General features: G+C 44.0%; 1 protein-coding gene across 4 annotated transcripts in view; it reads left to right on the top strand.

Moving 5' to 3' along the window:
- KIAA0319 (KIAA0319 ortholog) overlaps positions 1 to 18,752 on the top strand; it is a 71,493-nt gene extending 52,741 nt beyond the window's left edge. The window contains exons 11-21 of one of the 4 annotated variants that reach the window (XM_029242983.1): positions 389 to 512; positions 1,161 to 1,293; positions 2,316 to 2,464; positions 3,928 to 4,079; positions 5,725 to 5,863; positions 6,546 to 6,705; positions 9,917 to 10,059; positions 12,154 to 12,276; positions 13,749 to 13,839; positions 15,645 to 15,736; positions 18,334 to 18,752. In XM_029242983.1, the coding sequence (XP_029098816.1) occupies positions 389 to 512; positions 1,161 to 1,293; positions 2,316 to 2,464; positions 3,928 to 4,079; positions 5,725 to 5,863; positions 6,546 to 6,705; positions 9,917 to 10,059; positions 12,154 to 12,276; positions 13,749 to 13,839; positions 15,645 to 15,736; positions 18,334 to 18,512 (1,485 nt within the window). In that variant the 3' untranslated portion in view covers positions 18,513 to 18,752. Of the gene's footprint in view, positions 1 to 388; positions 513 to 1,160; positions 1,294 to 2,315; positions 2,465 to 3,927; positions 4,080 to 5,724; positions 5,864 to 6,545; positions 6,706 to 9,916; positions 10,060 to 12,153; positions 12,277 to 13,748; positions 13,840 to 15,644; positions 15,737 to 18,333 lie in introns of those variants that run through there. The other 3 variants (XM_029242984.1, XM_029242985.1, XM_029242986.1) reach the window with 3 other exon arrangements.
- Positions 18,753 to 21,497: the final 2,745 nt, after the last annotated feature.

The raw sequence follows: 21,497 nt of genomic DNA, 5'->3' as shown, positions 1-21,497 counted from the left end.
TAATTATTGTTTTATATATAAGTATTTATACATATATATTAATATATATGTATATATATAATTATATATATATAATTATATATATAATTTTTATATATAATTATATAAATAATTATATATATGCATATATATGCATATATATGCATAAATAATTATATATATATGCATAATTATAATATATAATTATATATTAATTTATATTCTTTCAATAGCATCTGAGTATATACAATGGACTTTAGATCCCATTTTCCTGGGACATGCACATTTTTTTTTAAAGCAGGATCTCCACATTTAGTAAAATCACTAATTTTTCATTATGTCATGCTAATTACTTGTGCTTCTTTAATATTATTTTTTCTATTTCATTTTTGTATTTGCTGTTACTTAGGGAGTAGAGACACCGTACCTTCATTTGTCTGCAATGAAGGAAGGAGATTATACATTTCAGCTGATGGTAACAGATTCTTCAAGGCAGCAATCCACAGCTGTGGTCACTGTGATTGTCCAGCCTGGTAGGTGAGATGGGAAAGGGATTTAGCCCCAGAGATTAAAACAGAAGTGACATCTGGGCTTCTGGGCTTCAGACCAGCCAAATTTGGTACAAATTCTCTAAATCTTTGAACTATCAAGAAATCAGGGCTGCAGAGCTGAATCTTAATATCAAGGCAATTTGCTTTTGTGGTTCTGAATTATGTCCTGGCTGTGTCTCCAAACCATGGCATGAAGGACAAAATGAGAGCTATCTCCAGAGTCACTTTGGGCTCTGATGCCATGCCCCACTCTGCTGCAAAGCTTTAGGGCATTCTTGAAGAGGCTGGTAGTTATGTGTGGCTTGATACTCAGATGGCTTGTGGCCAGACATTGGGGAATTAACTACAGTTCCACTCCATGACTTTTAAGGTATTTTAAAGAAACCAAAGATGTACATATTAGGGAACAGTATTTCTTGCTGCCTGTAACCCCCATCTCAAACTTAGAATGTTTAACTCCTGGGTCAGCTAGGAGACTGCAGTGTTTCACCCCAGGATTCCCAAAGGACAGGGCATGCTCTAGTAGCTGCCTGAGCTGAATATGAGTAATTTGCTTGAATAAAGAAATCAGGGGATGGCAGACTTAATGCAAAGAGATAATATTTCTTCACACCGTTTCTATAATTCTAGAAGACAACAGGCCTCCGAAGGCTGTCGCCGGCCCGGATCAGGAGCTGGTCTTCCCGGTGGAAAGCACCACCCTGGATGGGAGCAGAAGCAGTGATGACCACGGCATTGTTTTCTACCACTGGGAGCATGTCAGGTAGTCAGCCCATCTCATCACTGAGTGCTGGGTTCACTCCCTGGATGAGAGCTAATATTACCCCTGCTCTGGAGGGTCTACATTAAACACTCAGCTTGAGAGTGTTGAGGAGTCAGTATTTAAGCACATTTCTAGAAGTGGCCAGGGAACTATTGATTGGATTCTGTATCAGGTGTGGATGGACAAGATGGACATTCCTTGACAGTGGAGAGAGGTGGAGCTGGGGCAGGTGGACAGGGCAGTCTTGGTGTGAGGTGAGCTTCATGACAGAAGTGGTGCAGGGGAACCTGGGTGGGGTCCTCACGAGGCCCCCCAGTCTGCACTCACTCAAACCACGTGCAGTGACTATAGACAACAGAAGTGCAGAGTTCAAGGGGATTCCTTTATCCTCCAGCATTTTCTGTGCTATACATGCTTAATCTCATGGAATCCTAGGTCATTTCTTAAGAGGTAAATGATAATATTATTCCCATTTTAAAGATGAAGAAACTGAGGCTTGCAGAGGTGAGTCAGTCACAGGGTCTCTGGTTGCCCAGATAGTAAGAGCAAGAGCTGAAGCTCAATCGTGGGTCTTCCTGACTACAAAGCCCACGATCTTCATGACTCCGCTGTATTGAATAATTCCTCTTGAGCCAGGAGATCAATTACCTGGCTTGCTCTCTCCTCCTCCACACTCTCTCGAAAGATAACTGAGGATTTCAGCTGATTTTATTCAAAGGAGAAACAGGAATAGTTTATAAGGCTCCATTCTGATCATTTCACTGACAGTTCAATTTAAAAAAACAGAAGACTCCAAAATCCTCTTCCCAGGAATCCAGCAGCCTCTGTCTGAAATAGGCTTTAACTTGTGACTCTTACATAGAACTAGAGAATCTAAATGAATACAAAATTATCTTAGAATTCTCTAGATGGTATATATTATTGCTGTGAAAAGAAGCATTTATAAGGACACAAGCAACATACCTGCCGTCGTCAGAATCCCATGCCCCCTGCCTTTTGTTAATGACTGTCCTGTTTCACAGAGGCCCCAGCGCAGTGGAGATGGAAAACATCGACAAAGCTGTAGCCACAGTAAGCGGTCTTCAGGTGGGTACCTACCACTTCCGTTTAGCGGTGAAAGACCAGCAGGGACTAAGCAGCACGACCACCCTCAGCGTGACCGTGAGGAAGGGTGAGTCAAGGCAGAGGGCAGGTGGATCTGCCAGTGGAGGAGGTTGGGCCCCTTCTGCTTTTCAGTCTCACAGACCCTAAGCCAGGCCATGGTTATCCGGAAACGTTAGTGTTTGCTTATTGGCTATAGCAGATACCGAACTCTGCTTGGCCAAGCAAAGGTCACTCTTCTTCCGTCCACATGCACAGCATTTCCTTTTGTTTGTGGAGTGTGTGTCCTAATAGCTTCATTCTCCTTCTGTGACTACTGACAACTAAAGCCCCATGTCCTAGTGACCACATGATGCTTTGCTTTCCCTCTTCCTTGGAAATCTAAGAGCAGAGATGGTTTCAAATTCCATGTTGTTTCTTAATATGAAATGTGTGGTCCAATCTATGACATCCTGCTTTATATACTTGTCTCTTTCTTCTTTTCCATTTGACCATGAGCTGGTTGAAGACCTTTTTTTCAGATATTTCTCTCTCTTCCACGTGGCACAGTGCTAGACTCATGGCAAATCAAAGATGTTGGTTACTTCAGTGAATGAATAAATGATTATGATGTATTGAAGATCAGAGGTGTAAAAGAGCATGGCTGGATGGTAAAATCCATTCACCAGTATTATGGACCAGCAAGAGTGTCAGTTCATTGGGGAGGGTGGCTGAGACAAAGGCAGAAGCTCAGCCTTGAGGTATTGTATGTGTCAAGTGTCATGCTGAGGAATTTGGACTTTATTTGCTGGGCAGTTGGGAAAGGATAAAACAATTTTATCAGCACAATGACATCGATTTGAGTTTTTTTCAAACGTTTTATTATGGAAGTTTTCAGCCATATATAATAGTAGAGAAAGTATGGGGACATGTGCATAAAAGGGGGTGGTTGTCTTAAGTTCCAGTTTTGAAGCTCGATAGGGTCTAGATATTGTTTTTTATAGAAGGATTTTTGGGCTTACTCAATTTACTGCCCGTCTATTTCTATTCTTTCTAGCCTTTCCCTGTATGGACAATGGAATTAAGCCTCCTCAGTGCCAGATTCTCCCCACTGCCCTGAATCCTCCCTCTTCAATTTACTTAGACAAGCAAGATTTGGTACTGTTAGAAACAAAAATATTTCTGTGGCCAGATAGTGTGGACCAGTACAAACTAATCCATAGCATATTTTAAACCAAAATATTTTCATTTTCCAGATCCCAAACATTAAGTAAGATCATGATCTCTCTTTTTTAAAAAGAGAAAAAACTGTAATGATAATAGAAAACTGTCCAGCATATAGGCTGCCAAATTACAACTAGCTAAGTGCAAAAAGAACTTTGAGAAAGTCTGTATGTTATCTAATGGGTATTTGGGGCAGGAAATGATGCTTTTTGGATATTTTAAATCTACATATCTGCAATATGGAATAGTCATGGATAGTTTGTGATACACTTCTATCACAAGTGTTTTAAATCAATTTCTTTGCTTTCATTTTTGCTATATTTGACTTAGAAAATAATAGTCCTCCCAGAGCCCAGGCTGGTGGCAGACATGTTCTTGTGCTTCCCAATAACTCCATTACTTTGGATGGTTCAAGGTCTACTGATGACCAAGGAATTGTGTCCTATCTGTGGATCCGGGACGGCCAGAGTCCAGCAGCTGGAGTGAGTACTTGAAGAGAATTGCCCCTGGACCACTAATCATTACGTCTGTATTAGTTTGCTAGGGCTGCATAACAAAATAGCATAGACGGGGTGACTTAAACAACAGATATTTGTGTTCTTCCAGTTCTGGAGGCTGCAAAGTCCAAGATCAAGGTGCTAGCCAGTTTGGTTCCAGATGAGAGCTCTCTTCCTGGTTCTCAGACAGCTGCCTTCTTGCTGTGTCCTCACAGGGGTGGGGTGGGGGTTGGGGGTGGCAGGAGAGAGAGAGGAGAGAGGGGAGGGGAGGGGGAGACAGAGGGCTCTTGGGTGTTTCTTCTTATAAGGACACTAATCCTATGGGATCAGGACCCCACCCTATGACCTCATTTAACCTTAATTACCTCTTAATAGACCTTATCTCAAATAGAGCCACACTGGGGGATTAGGGCTTCAGCAGATGAGGGAACACAGTTAACTCCATAGCAATGTCTCTGTTATGACCTCATCTCCCTTTCCATGGTCCCCACTAAGGTGTTTATGCTTCTAGGTTTCTTCTGAGGGCTGGAGGCAGCAGGCTGCTGTTCAGTTTAAACAAATCTGAAGTCCCTTCTGACTTTTTCCTTGCCCAGACTTTGCGTAGGGTCAGAAACCATAGCCTGGAGGGACTTTGAAACCATGTCTTCTCATGGGACTCATTCTGCTCCTTAGCTTCCCCATTGTTCCTATTTTGGTCCAAATGGATTCTTTCCTTTTCCTCAACATTGTACCAGATAGGTCAATAGATCGAGGATTGCTATTCCCATTTCCTAAGTACAGAGAATGAGTTGCAGAGATGGAAAGAGACTTGGCCAAGGTCAACTAACTCATCCTTAGTCAAACCAGATAGACCTAGGTTTTTAGCTCCTGGCAGGCCTTTTTCCCCGTTAGATTACTCTGCCTCTTAGGCTGTAAATTTAGGTACATCTTCATTCTTCCTGTTGCTAAGGACTTGAGAGATGCAAATTTACTCTTGGAGATGTACTGAAGGAGTGGTCCCAGGGAAAGAACTGAAAATGCTTTATAATTCCTAAAGTAACTCTGGAATGAATACTGTTCAGCCAGATGGTGGGTTAGCCTCTAAGTGTAATTATAACAGCTCTCTGATCAGAGCCCTTGTTACCACCCTCTTCTGTTAGCAAGTTCAGAGAGAGGGTCTGGGAGATTCTTCTCGAATTCTTTGAGCAGAGATGTTGCTACTCAGGCTCTTGGGTCATTTGAGAAGGTGAACCTGATACACCATGAGGAAACCCGAGATGAGAGCATTGTAAAACTATCTTTAAAAATAAGACCCAGAAAGCTCTTCAAAGAGAGTGCTTCACCCTCCAGGTCTCTGCCCTAATTTCGGTGGTTTTCCCCTCTGCAGGGTGGAATTTGGTAATTCCTAGAGAGCCCTTGGGAAGCAGCTCAGCTCACAAAGTCCTGTCTAAGGATTGTGCCTCCTGGTGCTTTAAAAGTGGGAGAGACGCTGAGGATTACCCGGACCTTCACTAACCCACCACCTTGCTTCCTGTTCACCCTGCCCCTTAGAATCATGCATGTGTGACAAAGACGGGACCCTGAGGTTTGGGATCAACAGAGGCCCAGGTTGGGAGCTGACTATTGAATCATGAACTGGGTTATTTCTCAGGATGTCATGGATGGCTCTGACCACAGCACGGCCCTGCAGCTCACCAACCTGGTGGAGGGGGTCTACACTTTCCACCTGCGAGTCACTGATAGTCAGGGCGCCTCGGACATGGACACTGCCACCGTGGAAGTGCGGCCAGGTGCGCTCACAGGCTTCCGGGCCTGGGTTTGTGGGGCTGGTCCGTGAGCGGGGGCTGGGGGGAGAGGTCAGCCTTTGGGGCTCCTTGCAGGTGACAGTGGAACCCGGTGTGGGAAGCTAGGCCCACTTGGAGGTTTCCCCTGCCTGTGGTTATCTATCCTCAAACAGATCCAGCCTCCTAACTCATTAGGGAGAATTGGGTCTGGCAGCAGGACTCCCTGGTCACTTTGGTTTTCCTGCCAGAAGACAAAGACCTAATGTGAGGTGGACACGAGGCCTTCATTCCTGGGAGCACGGAGAGGGCAGCTCCAGCAAGGTGGCCACACCGACCCCCGGCATAAACTGGGCCGGGCCCGCAGCGCTCGGAGACATAGTTCTCTTACCAGGCCCGAGGAGGTGTGTGAGGTCCCAGAATTTCACGTGAGCCCAGAGGCAGATTAGTCACACCTCCTTATCATCTGGAGAAAAATGAATAGACAGCAAGCTGATATAAAAGAAGGAAGAAGTACTCTCGGATAGTGGCCCCCGTGGTACTTGGAAGAATTGACCTGAGCCCTAGAACCTAAGCGTAGAAATTACACAGGGGTCATTTAAAGCTCTTTAACTATTACACAGGCCTTGCTCCTCCTATTATCAAGCCTGGGGTTTCCAGGTGGAAAGCCCATGTCTTCTCATTTCCCCAGACCCGAAGAAGAGCGGCCTGGTGGAGCTGATCCTGCAGGTTGGCGTTGGGCAGCTGACGGAACAGCAGAAGGACACCCTTGTGAGGCAGCTGGCGGTGCTGCTGCATGTGCTGGACTCAGACATCAAGGTTCAGAAGATTCAGGCCCTCTCGGATCTCAGGTAAGAACTGCACCATCCAGCCTGGAGCTCGTCATTTCCTCTCGTTCTGTGTCTTTGCACGCATGTTTATCCCATTCATATTCTTTTTTTTTCCTCAAAGGGAAGCAGTAAGGACAACATCATTATAGGTCCTTCCCACAAGTCTCGGTAAATGTTTGTTGATTGAGAATGTTCTGAATGAAGGCATAGGGAACGTCAGAGGGAGCTGGGTTTTAGTTCTGGTATCATCGGAGGGCGTGTGCATGGTCTGGGGCACGCACGGGGGATGCCTCACAGCCAGGCTTCATCCCTGCCCCGTGTTTAGGGGCTGAGGCTTCTCTCAGTGTGAGAGGATTATGGGTTACCATTGCTGTCTTCTGAGGGTCTATAAGGTTCAACCTCTTCCTTGATTTCTTATAAGATTTACAATTTTAATTGAGTTTTTAAAAAACTCTTATCCAACTTATGAACAGGGAAGTGGGATGGGGAGAGAGAGAGAGACAGAATATGGGAATAAAAACCTACTATTCATAGTAAATCCATCTGCCAGTTATTGTCAGCTATTCTGTTTAGGTTTGCTTTTCAGATAACTGAAATTTACTTAGAAAAATAATAAATTAAAAATACTAGTTATTTTTTTACAGAACTCTTTCAAAAATGGATCATACATTTCCCTTTCTTATATCAAACACTGAACCAAACACATCTGAAAATCAATAAAACCAAAAGTCGTTTCTTTTTTTTATAAATTTATTTATTTATTTTTGGCTGTGTTGGGTCTTCGTTTCTGTGCGAGGGCTTTCTCTAGTTGTGGCAAGTGGGGGCCACTCTTCATCGCAGTGCATGGGCCTCTCCCGTTGCGGAGCACAGGCTCCAGATGCGCAGGCTCAGTAGTTGTGGCTCACGGGCCCAGTTGCTCCGCGGCATGTGGGATCTTCCCAGACCAGGGCTCGAACCTGTGTCCCCTGCACTGGCAGGCAGATTCTCAACCACTGCACCACCAGGGAAGCCCCAAAAGTTGTTTCTTTGAAAGATCAACAAAATCGATAAAGCTTTAGCTAGAATGACCAAGAAAAAGAGAGAAGACTCAAACTGCTGAAATCTGGAATGAAAAGGGATATCACTACCAACCTTATAGAAATGAAAAGGATTATAAATGAAAAGGAATTAGTTAAGATGAGGTCATACTGGAGTAGGGTGGACCCTTAATCCAACATGACTGTGTCCTTATAAGAAAAGAGACACAGAGACAGACACACGGAGAGCCTGCCATGTGATACTGGAGGTAGAGATTGGAGTGATGTGTCTACAAGCCACAGAACGCCAAGGATTGCCAGCAACAGCAGAAGCTAAGAGAAAGGCATGGAGCATATTCTCCCCTAGAGCCTTCAGAGAGGATGGTCCTACCAACACCTTGATTTTGGAATTCTAGCCTCTAACACTGTGGGAGAATAAATTTCTGTTGTGTTAAGCCACCCAGTTTGTGGTACATTTTTATGGCAACATTTGGAAACTAATACAGATTTGAATAAAATCTCTCCAAAGAAAATATACAAATGCCAATAAGCACGTGAAAAGATGCTCAGCATCGCTAGCTATTAGGGAAATGCAAATCAAAATCACATTGAGATACCACTTCACACCCACCAGGATGGCTGTAATCCAGAAGACAGACCATAACAAATGTTGACAAGTATATGGAAAAATTGGAACACTCATACGTAGCTGGTGGGAATGTAAATGGTGTAGCCACTGGGGAAAACAGTTTGTCAGTTCCTCAAAGTGCTAAATGTAGAGCTACCATACGACCCAGTAATTCTGCTCCTGGGTATATACCCAAGAGAAATGATAAACATATGTCCATACGAAATCTGGCACATGGGAGACTCAAGAGGGAGGAGATATGGGGATATATGTATATGTATAGCTGATTCACTTTGTGATACAGCAGAAACTAACACAACATTGTAAAGCAATTATACCCCAATAAAGATGTAAAAAAAAAAAAAGAAATCTGGCACGTGAACATTCACAGTGGGTTATTCGTATAGCCAAAAAGTAGATACAATCCAAATGTCATCGACAGATGAGTGGGTAAATAAAATGAGATATATTCATACAATGGAATAATATTTGGCAATTCAAAGGAGGGGGAAATGCTGATATATGCTGCAACCTGGATGAGCTTTGAAAACATTATGCTAAATGAAAGAAGCCAGATGCGAAATGCCTCATATGTATTCCATTTATATCAAAAGCCCAGAATAATTAAACCTACAGAGACAGAAAAGTAGATTAGTGTTTGGCAGGAGCTGAGGGGCGGCATGGGGGCGGCTCTTAATGGGTGTGGAGTTTCTGTGATGATGGAAATGTTCTGGAATTATTTATTTATTTTTATACTTATTTTTGCCTGTGTTGGGTCTTTGTTTCAGTGCTAGGGCTTTCTCTAGTTGCTGCAAGTGGGGGCCACTCTTCATCACGGTGCGCAGGTCTCTTCACTGTCGCGGCCTCTCTTGTTGCGGAGCACAGGCTCCAGACGCGCAGGCCCAGTAGTTGTGGCTCACGGGCCTGGTTGCTCCGCGACATGTGGGATCCTCCCAGACCAGGGCTTGAACCCATGTCCCCTGCATTAGCAGGCAGATTCTCAACCACTGCGCCACCAGGGAAGCCCATGTTCTGGAATTAGATGGTGGTGTTGGTTGCACAACTTTGTGAATATACCAAAGGCCACTGAATTGTACACTTCAGAAGGGTGACTTTTGCGAGTTCCCTGGTGGCCTAGTGGTTAGGATTCTGGGCTTTCACTGCCTTGGCCCCAGGTTCAATCACTGGTCTGGGAACTGAGATCCTGCAAGCTGCACAGCACCGCCAAAAAAAAAAGGTGACTTTTTATTGTAAGTGTATTATATCTCAACAAAAAGGTAAAAATGAAGATGTGTCTGAAAGTTCTCATTCTGTGTGTGGTTATGTCTGTTTGCACACACACATACATTGCTCCTTTTATCCAAAGGTCTATCTATCATCAGCTGAACTCTGGGACCAAAGAGCCTTTATTTGTGAATAGAAACCAATCAATCCCTTGACCCTCAGCATACACCCCTATGTCCTTGCCAAGCGGCAGAGCTGTGGCCGTCTGTCTTCTCAGCCCCACAGGTCAGATGGCTGGAGTGGATATGTCACATTGGTCACTGCATAACCGTGTGGCTGACCTCTCTCTCTGTCTCCTCTGCAGCACCGTGATTGTGTTTTATGTACAGACTGGGCCACCTTTCAAGGTCCTCAAAGCTGCGGAAGTGGCCCGAAATCTGCACAGGCGGCTCTCAAAGGAAAAGGCTGATTTCTTGCTTTTCAAAGTCTTGAGGGTTGACACAGCAGGTATGTCCCCATCAGAAATATTCTTTTTTATTTTTAGTTTTAAAGTTCAAGTAATGTAAATACCTAATTGTTGTATATTCAGAATTGGATTCCACTGGACTAGACATCCCATCCAATTAAATGCAATGGGAGTCTTATAGAAACATAATTACCCAGGTTAAAGGAAAAGATTTTTCGGAGAAGGTGAAATATGATTTGGTTCCTATATGGTGGGACAGTAGCCAGGTCTCATAGTCTGTTTTTTGTTTTTTGGGGTTTTTTTTGGCGGTACGTGGGCCTCTCACTGTTGTGGCCTCTCCCGCCGCGGAGCACAGGCTCCGGATGCGCAGGGTCAGCGGCCATGGCTTACGGGCCCAGCCGCTCCGCGGCATGTGGGATCTTCCCGGACCAGGGCATGAACCCATGTCCCCTGCATCGGTAGGCGGACTCTCAACCACTGCACCACCAGGAAAGCCCTCATAGTCTTTTTTGACTTAAGTAGGAATGAACTTCAATATTTCATTATCTTTCCAATTTCTCCATGTCAACCCCTACGGGAATATTCTAAAAGAATCAGATTTGCTGATCGTGGCTATGTTTTACTGGCACAGAAGGAGGACATGTGGACATCTTTGCTTTAGCATCCAGAGATTTGTTTTGCATTTATGTCTCCAGCTGGTTTCCTGCAACATACATTTGCCAACCATGCTTTGTCTTTGAGGGAAACTGGAGACCAACAACAGTTATGGTCTGTTTTTAAAACCATACTCTTTCATACTGGTCATGGTCAGAGATTTCATACTTAGATGGTCAGAACAGTTTTAAAAGACAGATACGTGTTATTGGTTGGAAAAGCCATGTTTATATAATTTATTGACCTGGGACATCGTGCCTTAGGTTGTGAACATGGTGTTATGTAGACTCTTGGAAATTTAAGATAGATTTTTTTTTTTTTTTTTTTTTGGCGGTACGTGGGCCTCTCACTGCTGTGGCCTCTCCCGTTGCGGAGCACAGGCTCCGGACGCGCAGGCTCAGCGGCCATGGCTCACGGGCCCAGCCGCTCCGCGGCATGTGGGATCTTCCCGGACTGGGGCACGAACCCGTGTCCCCTGCATCGGGCAGGCAGACTCTCAACCACTGCGCCACCAGGGAAGCCCTAAGATAGCTTTTAAGTGCCTTCCAGTGGTACCTCTTTTCTTAGTGGCTTGCCTGATGCCTCTTCCTGGCACCAAACTCATTCATATGTGTGGATGGAAATGTGGTCTTTATCCCAGGTCATTTCAATAAACACTGGGGACTGTGATACCATTTGGGGAGTAAAATTTAATTTGTTTCAGATGTATACCTATCCACAATTGACTTTCTTTGTAATATGGAGTAAATTAATTTTTCTAAGAACTCCTTTTTTTCTAGCTACAAAAGTAGTATTTATTTATTGTAGGAAATTTGGAATATCCAAGAAGACAAAAAAAATTAGAATAATCCTTTAGATTCTAGAGTCTAGAATTCCCACCATCCAAAGATAACTTTGGTTAATATTTTGATGTTTTTCCTTCCAGTTCCCCCATCTCTAGAAACACGTTAATACAATCAGGATAGTTTGATATATAATTTTTTAATCTGGTATTTAACTTCAAATCATATTATGACCATTTTCTCAAATCTTTTAAAATTCATCCCTCAATAACATATTCATGACCTCACAGTACTCCATCCTAGATATGTTCCACAACTTATACAACCAATCCTCTACTCACAGACTGTCAGGTTGATTTTAAATAATGCTGCAATGTAGATAAGTTTTTGTGCACATCCCCAGTCGTTTTCACTGGATAAATTCTTAGAATTTCTCTTTCTTAAGCCAAAGGGTGCTACGTTTCTGCTACATGATTAAGGCTTTTGTTTCACAGTTCAGGTGTTGGCATATTTCTGCCATTTGCTTCCAGATGAGATTATCGATTCGAGAGACTTTCCCTGGGACCCCTGTTCATAGCGTAAGAGTCTCTTGATTCAACGAGATGCCTCTGTTCAGGGTCTATGCTATGAAAAGACACAGCTGAAGCCAGGGAGCGCCTTTTCTCCATGGTGACCTCTGCCCCACTCGCCTCCTTGCAGGGTGCCTCCTGAAGTGTTCTGGCCATGGTCACTGTGACCCCATCACGAAGCGCTGCATTTGCTCTCAGTTGTGGATGGAGAACCTGATCCAGCGTTATATTCAGGATGGGGACAGCAACTGTGGTGAGTCCTGGTGTGGTGGCTTTGGGTGAGGAGCCTTCAGACAAATCATTCTGAACTGTCAGAAAGATCTGCCTAGCTTTGCAGCTGTAAACTCAACCCTTTTCTCACCCGAAGCCAAGCGAACGAGCTCACGTGGTGATGGGTTAAGATACTCCCACAGTTCACCTTGGGGGTGTGCTTAAGGCTTTTCGTAAAACTTCCCGATGAGGAGATTCACCTTGGCAGAGCAGATTTGGCTAACCATCGCTGGCATTGCTGAGAAGGCTGCTTTGGGCTACATGGTCCCCATTTCCACACTGCACCTGCCTTGACTTGAGCTGAGTGTGACCTTCTGGTGAAGTGGTCCCTGGTGTGGACCTGGCTGGAATCAGATGAACAAGAAAATTGGCCCATTCTTCCAGGCTGTCTGCCCAAGGAGGCACCAAAAATTGGAACCACCGCCTCAGCTGGCCAAGCTGGTGCCCTTAAGTCTCTTCTGAGGAGGGAACTGTATTTCAATGCCAGTCTATTCCTAAGAGTAATTTTGTTTTCTTGGGGATGTAGATGGACATAATTGGCCAAAAAATTAGGATGAGCTGACTGCCAAATTATGTTCCCACTCTCTACTACATAAAAATTTGAAAATAGCCAGCCCTTGGATTGTTATTCCAAGGAGCATATATAACATCTAATAGAGGTAAACCTTTTGTTTTTGCTCCATTGGTTTCTCTCTTCCTGAGTTGCTGGTGCAGAACTTTTTACCCTGGATTTCCACAAGGATGTGGGGGAAGTGAAGATCAGGTAGCTTCTGAGTGGCTGTCTGGCTCTGTGAAAAGCATCTTCATGTCATAGGCGACCATACAAATACTTTATTTGCTTTATTCAAACCAGGCCAGAACTAGTTTTGAGGTTCTGTGATTCTGGAATGAATATATATTTTTTTGTTTGTTTGTTTGTTTTGCGGTATGTGGGCCTCTCACTGCTGTGGCCTCTCCCGTTGCGGAGCACAGGCTCCGGACGCACAGGCTCAGCGGCCATGGCTCACAGGCCCAGCCACTCCGCGGCATGTGGGATCTTCCCGGACCGGGGCACGAACCCATGTCCCCTGCATCAGCAGGTGGACTCTCAACCACTGCGCCACCAGGGAAGCCCATGGAATGAATATTTTGATATGACTTTCATGGGTGTTTAAGAGGCCTTACTTTTTAACTGATGAATTTATTTTTTTCAGATTATTCTGTTCTCAGGTCAGTGTGAAATATGTGCTCCATGAGGTCCCTGAACCAGCTGGATGAAAGTCGGGTGGTTTTAAGTTGTTCTTGATTTATTTGTATTTCACCTTGCTTAGGCTCTCGACCAGCCTGGCGAGGTGGTAGCAGCACCACAGATGGCTTTGCTTGTAAGGACTCAGAAATATTCATTGTGAGTCATTGAAATAAAGCTGTTTTGCAAATGGTATGTAACATGTCCACTCTGGTTTTCTTGTTTTTCAGAGTGGAGTGTGTTCTATGTGACAACATTGGCTCTAACTCTTGTCGTGCTAACAGGGGGTTTAACTTGGCTTTGTATCTGCTGCTGCAAGAGGTACCTGGCACTCTTACTTATGTCTTTGAAATAAAGACGCAACATTGAAGGTGATATGACAGTTCTAGCGGCTTTTGCTCGGGTTTGTGAAGCTGCTGAACTGTTTGAGTCACTCATTTTATGAAGAGAAACTTGACTTTAAAAGTACTTTATAATGCATTCTCCCCCACGAAGCTTATGTGCCTAGTTAAACAGAATAATACTAGAGACAGCTTTTTTTCATTGCAGCTCTCATATTTTCTAGAAGATTCAGTGCTTCTGTATCAAACCTCATGCTCTTTTCTATCAGTCTCGCATTATGTTCACTAGAACAGTACCTAAGTGGCCTGACTAATCCACCCTCGGTAGAGAAAGGAGTTGTAGTAAATGCTAGATTTATATTATTTTACGTATGTGAAGCAACAATCTAATCTACCTGAATTCTATTTCATAAATGCAAAACTTTAAGCGAACTGAATACTATCACCAAAGAGAGGTTTTGCTTTAGATTTTTCCTTCTTCTTTTTTCCCATGGAGCTGACCGCTGAGAAGCCCCAGAGCTGCCTAATTATCCGAACCTTCCATAACCCCATGCTTGACCCTCTATAAGGAGATTTGTAGGAACAGTGATTACTCAAGTCCTTAGAAGACAGCACTGGGTCCACTTTCCTATATGGAACTCTATAAATGCTCTCCAAAGAAGACATGATAAAAAGAAATAATGGTTATACCAAAATAATAGTTATTTTTCAGAGATCACTTATCAATTTTTTTAGTTTTATTTGTGGTTATTTTCCCAAAGGTAGGACTGGTGAAAGAGAGCACAGGCACTTAGAGGCCTCCACCCCATTAAGTTTTCCCAGAACCATCTGGGATGATGGTCACCCTGCTGTGCTTGGCTTTAAAAATTCTGCAGCTTTGTGACGTTTGTATCAAGTAGATGAGCATGATGACAAGGGTGATTGACTGTGAGCATTTATTAAGTATTTGCCACTGTGATGAATGGTTCTAAGTGCTTTCTGTGTATTATCTTATTTAGACCTCCTATCAACCATATGAGAAAGGGACTATTCTTACTCCCATTTTACAGGTGGGAACATGGAATCACAGAGGTAACAGAAAATGATCTCAAAGTCACCCCGATAGTAAACCCAGGGTTAGAGGCCCATGCTGTTAATCACCAAGCTATCAGAAAACTGCCTTTGTTTGTTCTCTACATATCTTAACCATAGTGTTGATGTGTATTTTCAAATTATCCCCTGAAGCATAGGACGAGCTCCACAGGATCAGCCCAGTTGTTTTTATGTGTTGACTGAGTTATTGCTTATTCCTTTGGGGGAATTTATTATAATTTCTGTTGGTTTTTTTTTCTGACTGCCAGTTACATCATCTTTTCATTCCTGCATCTTTGGACATCTCAGGATAGTATAGGTTCAGGGGAAAACTTGCTATATCCAGGTTTTTATGAGGAAGGAATGACTCATGGAGAAAAGCTTGCTAGGCCAACACACAGGTATTGAGAGTTTCTGGAAAGGTCCCTGGCACCTCAGCCTGAGGATTGGGTGAGAGCCTGCAGTCAGGAGGGTGATAGCAGTATGGCCCTTCTTACTCTGACATGTGTTTCTTCAAGATGCATGATGTACCTCAGACTCACCAAACTCAGATCTGGCTGTGTATGCATATCCTTAATAAAAGATGCCAATTAATAGAATGTAATAAATTCTAAAGGCAAAACATTTCCTTTGGTGTCCTCCATGTGTTTGAAATCCTGGATCCTAGTTACCCTTTCTGAGAATCTGGGTTGACCTTTTCTTTGTTCTTTGCAGACGAAAAAGGACTAAAATAAGGAAAAAAACAAAGTACACAATCCTGGATAACATGGATGACCAGGAAAGAATGGAGCTGAGGCCCAAATATGGTAAGGCAGCCTCCAAGATGATTTCCTGGTGCCTTTCCATTACTTGATCCAGGTGTCTGAGTGTCACCATAGGTGAAGGGAGAACAGCAGGCTGGAGTGGGCGCTTTAACCGGGGAGGAAGAGCGAGACTGGGATTCTGTGAAGAAAATCAACCTACTTCAATCCCGGGGATATGCTACCTGGGAGGCGATAGTTGTATTATACACGTAATGAAATCTTGGCAAAGTGCTTTGAGGCATGAATGGGTGAGGGATAGGAAATGCCTATTATTGGTAGAACCAAATGACCCCAGGAATAAGACTGCTTTTCAAACAGGTGTCCCCAGTGCCTGGCTTTTCTCTACTCATGGTTGGAGGGTGGGGCCTGTGATGCTGTTTCACCCTGGCTCATCTCTGAATGCTGTTCCTTTTAGGTCTGCCACACACAAAATGCCGCCAAATAACATTTGGACTTCAAAACCAAACATTTTTCAGTGTCTGCATTAGCTAATCAGCCATGTGTATAGATGGACACAAACGCTTTTACAAACAATTGACTTCGTTCACAGCATGAATTGATCCCCATGCTGAGAACTACCTCTTGCCCACCTCAGTTAACTTTCTGATTCTCACTTATTAACTCTTGGAGACTAAAGGAACCTTCTCTGGCCCCCTGAGGCTGCTTAGCACTGATTCTGTGGACTTGTCATAATTCTGGATTGATGACTAAATTGATTCTTACAGAGGGCTGTAATCACTTTCGAAGTTGTGAGATGCAGAACGTTGTCCACGGCAAATGTCATGTATCTACCCATGTATCTGTCATGTATTTTTACCCATGTACATTTACCCAAGTAAATGTCATGTATCTGCACAGACCCTGAGTTAGGCCCTGGAGATGGGGAGGAGAGTGAAGCATAGGGCCTGCCTTGGGGCACTCAGAGCCCAGAGGAGGATAATTACACCGGAGTCAGAGTCCTACAGAAGCCGGATGATGCCCTGTAGGAACATAGAGGCCAGAATGACTGAGCGTTTATGGAGAACGTGGTTCAGGCCTTTGGCAGGGGAAGCTTCTCAGGAAATCCACATAATAGCGTGCATTTATCAAGTGCTCACCATCTGTATTACATAACTAATATCAGAGGTGTTATAAAGAGACTTTGTACCTAAGAGCTCAAAGTGCTTTTGGGTGTATTGTCTCACCCACCTGCCTCCTAAAATACACTCCCCCTTCTGGCAGTCCTGTTTCTACTCACAGCCCCCCTGTGTTCCTCATTACCAGGCTCTAAAGCTCAGACACTGGTGCTTGGTCCAGGATGCCTTGTCCCCACTCCAGCCACTCCACCTTGCCTAATCTCTTGCCCTCTTTCCTCATCGTTCTCACCACCACCCTAGTTCAGACCCTTGTGATCTCACCTGTGGACTAATAGTAACAATAGTAATAGTTAGCAGGTACTTAATGTTTAATATGTAGGAGGTACAATTCTATGCACTTTACCACTGAATTCCAATCCTGCCAACAGCTCTATGATTATCCCCATTTTACAGAAAGGGAAACTGAGGCACAGAAAAGTTTAGCAACTTGCCCAAGTAACAGAGCTAGTAGGCGCCAAAGGCAGGCGGGACAGGCCGTCTGCTCTAGAGCCTGGGCTCCCTTCCTCCATGCTGCGCTGCTCCGTGTGTGTGGCTGGCTCTCCAGCTATTCCTCTCTCTTCCTTCTGTCCTGCCACTGGGTTTTAGTAATATCTTAAAACAACATTTTAATAGTGTCACTCCTTTGCTAGTAGGACAAAAGCCAAGCTTCATGGCTTCCCTTGGATTCATGTGCTTTTCTATGAGATCCCAGCCTCTTTTTGTTTTTCTTTTTTTTGCATTTCCTACGTGAATCATTTGCTCCAGACTGCTTTCTGCAAATATTTCTGGATGCCTCCGCATACTCCATGCTCCTCCACTGTCCTCCTGTCCAAACCCTTCACTCTCTTCAAATCCCATCCTGTGTGAACGATCCCTGAAGCTTCTAAGTGTGCACTTGTCTCTTCTTGATTCATGTAAAATTTATTTTTAAAACTTTCTTGCCTGTCATGAACCCTCATCTCGTCTTTGTGTTACCTCCTTAGCTAGACACTATAAATTCTTTGAGAGCAGGGGTCACATACCTGTCCCTTCTCTTATTTTAACTCCCAGCAATCAAATATTCTACTAAAAATATTTGATGGGAACAAGTGGTAAAATCATAATGGTTTTCATTTATTGAGTGCTTACTAAGTGGTAAATGCTGGCAGGAGCTTTACATGCACGAGTTCACTTAACCCTCACCATAAACCCGTGGAATAGATGCCTTGTTATCTCCTAATTTAATAGATGAGACTGAAAGCCCAGAGAGGTTAGGTACCTTGCCCAGGGTCACACAGCTGGTGAGTGACAAAGCTTGAGCTCAAGCTCAGCAGTGATTCCAAAGCCCCTGTTAATACTCACTAGGAAACCCCAACCGCCTGCTGCGTTGTGAGTGATCGTTTTGCATGTGCAGAGCGCATGACTCCGTGCATGGGACCAGAATGATGGGCAGCTGAGAGGGAAAGTGCCCTTCCCCCCAAGATGCACCTGTCCGCTTCTCCCTAGGTATTAAGCACCGAAGCACAGAACACAACTCCAGCTTGATGGTGTCTGAGTCTGAGTTTGACAGTGATCAGGACACAGTCTTCAGCCGAGACAGGATGGAGCGAGGGAATCCAAAGGTTTCCATGAATGGATCCATCAGAAACGGAGCTTCCTTCAGCTATTGCTCAAAGGACAGATAATGGAGCGGTTGTGAAATGGAAGGACGCCCACAGGAATCCTTTAATCCAGGACAGTCAATGGGAGTTAAAAACTAAACTAACTCTTGTTAGAATAGCGTGTTCCCATCCTTTCACACTGGGCTGGAGGTGTGTCCCCATATTTTAAAAGACCTGTCTTCTGGGGTTTTTGAGACACAAACCAAAACAAAAACATTGCTCTTTTAACTGAGATGCTTGTTAACGGGAATAAAGGTTGGGTAAGGGGCTAAGGTATACACTTAAAAGAGTTTTGTGTTTTCGTAGCTGGCACAGTGTTTTGTTCCTATGTTAAGAGAAAGATTAACCTGTTTCTATCTGCAGACCCTTGCAGAAGATGAGTTCAACATGGTGTAAAGAGGGCCAATTTCTCTTAGGAGCTGTGATTGCCTTTAAAGACGACTTTCCAAGCGTGGTTTCTGTCGTAGGACCCTTGGAGTCTGAGGGCTGTGTGTCTATATATATATTTATATATATATATATAAAAGATACTTTATCTGAGGAATGGGTTGTCCTCTGTCCAGCAAGTTTTCTGTGCTGAAGAGACACCCATACAGAGCCCAGCTCTCCTGTTTTCACTCTTTCGCTATGCCAACCGCCATTTCCGTGCTCTCTCTACAGAGCAGCTTCTTGGAAGTTTGAGAGCTAAATAAGAATTGTATTCTGAGGACTGGAGGCAACAGAGAGGGAGGTGGGGTTTGCTGACTTGTAGGTTGAAGGTTGAAGGTAGCATTTTAGCATGTTTCACCTTTTCTTTCTCTGAGAAAAACAAGCCACACTGAGGCCTCTCTCAGTCCCAGTTTACATGAAACACAAGAAAAGTGATTATTAATTCCTTAGACATTTATTGAGTATGTGCTATAGGCCATGCATTTGGACCTCTATCAGTAGGAATAAAGACTCAGCAACTTGGTAATATATACAGGCGGGCCTCCGTGTCCATGGATGCAGGACCCGTAGGGATGTGGGCCCCATGGATGCAGATGTGGGAGGGTGCGGGAGGGCCGACTGTATTCCCAAACTCTGAAATACAATCAGTCTTAATGAGGATGGTGTGCTTATGATACTCGGCCCCTACAGGTACTTTCCCTAATAACTTGACACAGATATCCACTTCATATGTTTAAAAATATATTAAACCATTTTCTACTAAATATCTTATTTTAAATATATGAAGAAAACATTAAAGCATCCCCAACCCCAGAGCAGCACCCCAGAGCAAGGACTTGGAGTTAATTGTAGCCTGACACGTTGGTTAGCTGATTGTTCCCCATCCGCCCATGGCCCTGAGGCTGGGGGCCTGGGTGGTGCCCGTGGCATTCGTTGTGGAGAGATTAGAATGAGAGGTGGGGCTCGTCACAGACAAGCGTGACCACACCTAAGCAATATTCTGTTGCACAAGCCTCTGTCACACGAGGGGAAAACTAGGATTGCTTTGCTATGACTAAGTGGAGAAGCAACGTGATTAAACTGTCAGGTTGAAATCATCAGGACAGGACAATAGAGAAAACAGTTCCCATGGGCCTTGGAAAAAATTAAGCTTTCCGGTGCTTTTGCTCCTGCTGCTAATATTCATCCTCATGAGACCATCTTATTTTTAATTATTCTGCTTTACAAGGAGTGGCAAAAAAAAAAGTAAAAAGCACAGGAGGGTGATTTTATTTTTAAAATAATTTCTCTGCTTATGTCTACACTTTCTGTATATCCAGCCAGTTCAATACTATCGATGGTGTTAGAAGGAAAATGTGATGCTTTTTACATGAACATTTAGCTTCATACACTTAAAATCTGCCCTACCCAGTGGCCAGGGTTACATTATTTTTGTGCACAACTGGAAATTTCTGGCACAGAGGATGGCAGCCTAAATATGAGGTCAGTAGAGCACAGTGATGGAGAAGAGAGTGATCATCTGTGAAGTGCTATGTACATAATACACGTATTTTACATACTCCATTGACCCTTACGGTCATCCTGGAAAAGTAGATATTCTTCTCATGTTGCACATAATGAAGGCCCAGAGAGTTTAAGTAACTTGCTCAAGGTCACGGCCAATTAGTGGTGGATCTAGGAATCGAATGCAAATTTTGTAAGCTGCAAAGTCCATGCTTTCCACCCTCCTCCCCTACACAAAGAACTGCCACCTCCAACTGTTGGAGGGCAAATTCTGGTGGACCTTTTGGACCACTTGGAAGTTCTGTTCCTAGGACCAAGAAAGACAAAGGGAGAGAAGCCTGCCTCATCTCTTCTGTTGGATCACCCCCAGGGCCACCCCTCCAGGTCACTCCTCCTTTTCTGTCTCCAGCCCCGCTGGTCTGATCTTTCCATCACAGATGGATCTTGAATCTATGGTGGAGCAGAAATAAAGACCACACCAGTGATCAGAAAGTGGGTCCTCTCTTGTTATCGGAGGAGCAGAGCATGAGGTGGAATGGCAGCCAACATTCTTCTCTCGTGCACTTTGCATTAAGGGCCTTGGGAAGATGAATCTCACTAGCAGCTCAGGATAGATGAGAAAAGCAGGGCCCAAGAATGTGGGAGAGGGCATTGGTAGGGCTCACAGGCTGACAAGATTCTTAGCTGCTTTGGCTGAAGTCTTGGTTTTATTTTTTTAATGTTATCTTTTTCTCATGTATTGACAACGTATCATTTCCGATATAACACTATTAAACATATATGCTAATCTGAATAAAGGTGTCTGTAGTCTCTGTAATGCCTCCTTGTTGTTGAGGAGGATGGGAATACTTATTCTTTCTGCTTCTGTGTGGAGGGATTTCCCTGGAGTAGGAGGCAGCAGGCTGGCCCACGACCTGTTTTTGTGCAGCTGGTGAGCTAAGAATGGTTTTTACATTTTCAAGTGGTTGAAAAAAATATATTCTGGGACACATGAAACTCACATGGAATTCAGATGTCAGTGTCCATAAATAAAGTCTTACTGGAACACAGGCACACTCATTCATTCCTTTGTGCTAC

Source organism: Monodon monoceros, unplaced genomic scaffold, assembly GCF_005190385.1.
Source record: "Monodon monoceros isolate NGI ecotype Baffin Bay Population unplaced genomic scaffold, NGI_Narwhal_1 Super_Scaffold_3, whole genome shotgun sequence".
Taxonomy (NCBI): Eukaryota; Metazoa; Chordata; class Mammalia; order Artiodactyla; family Monodontidae; genus Monodon; species Monodon monoceros.
The sequence above is the reverse complement of the archived record's forward strand: the minus strand, read 5'-3'. Positions and strand labels throughout refer to the sequence as shown.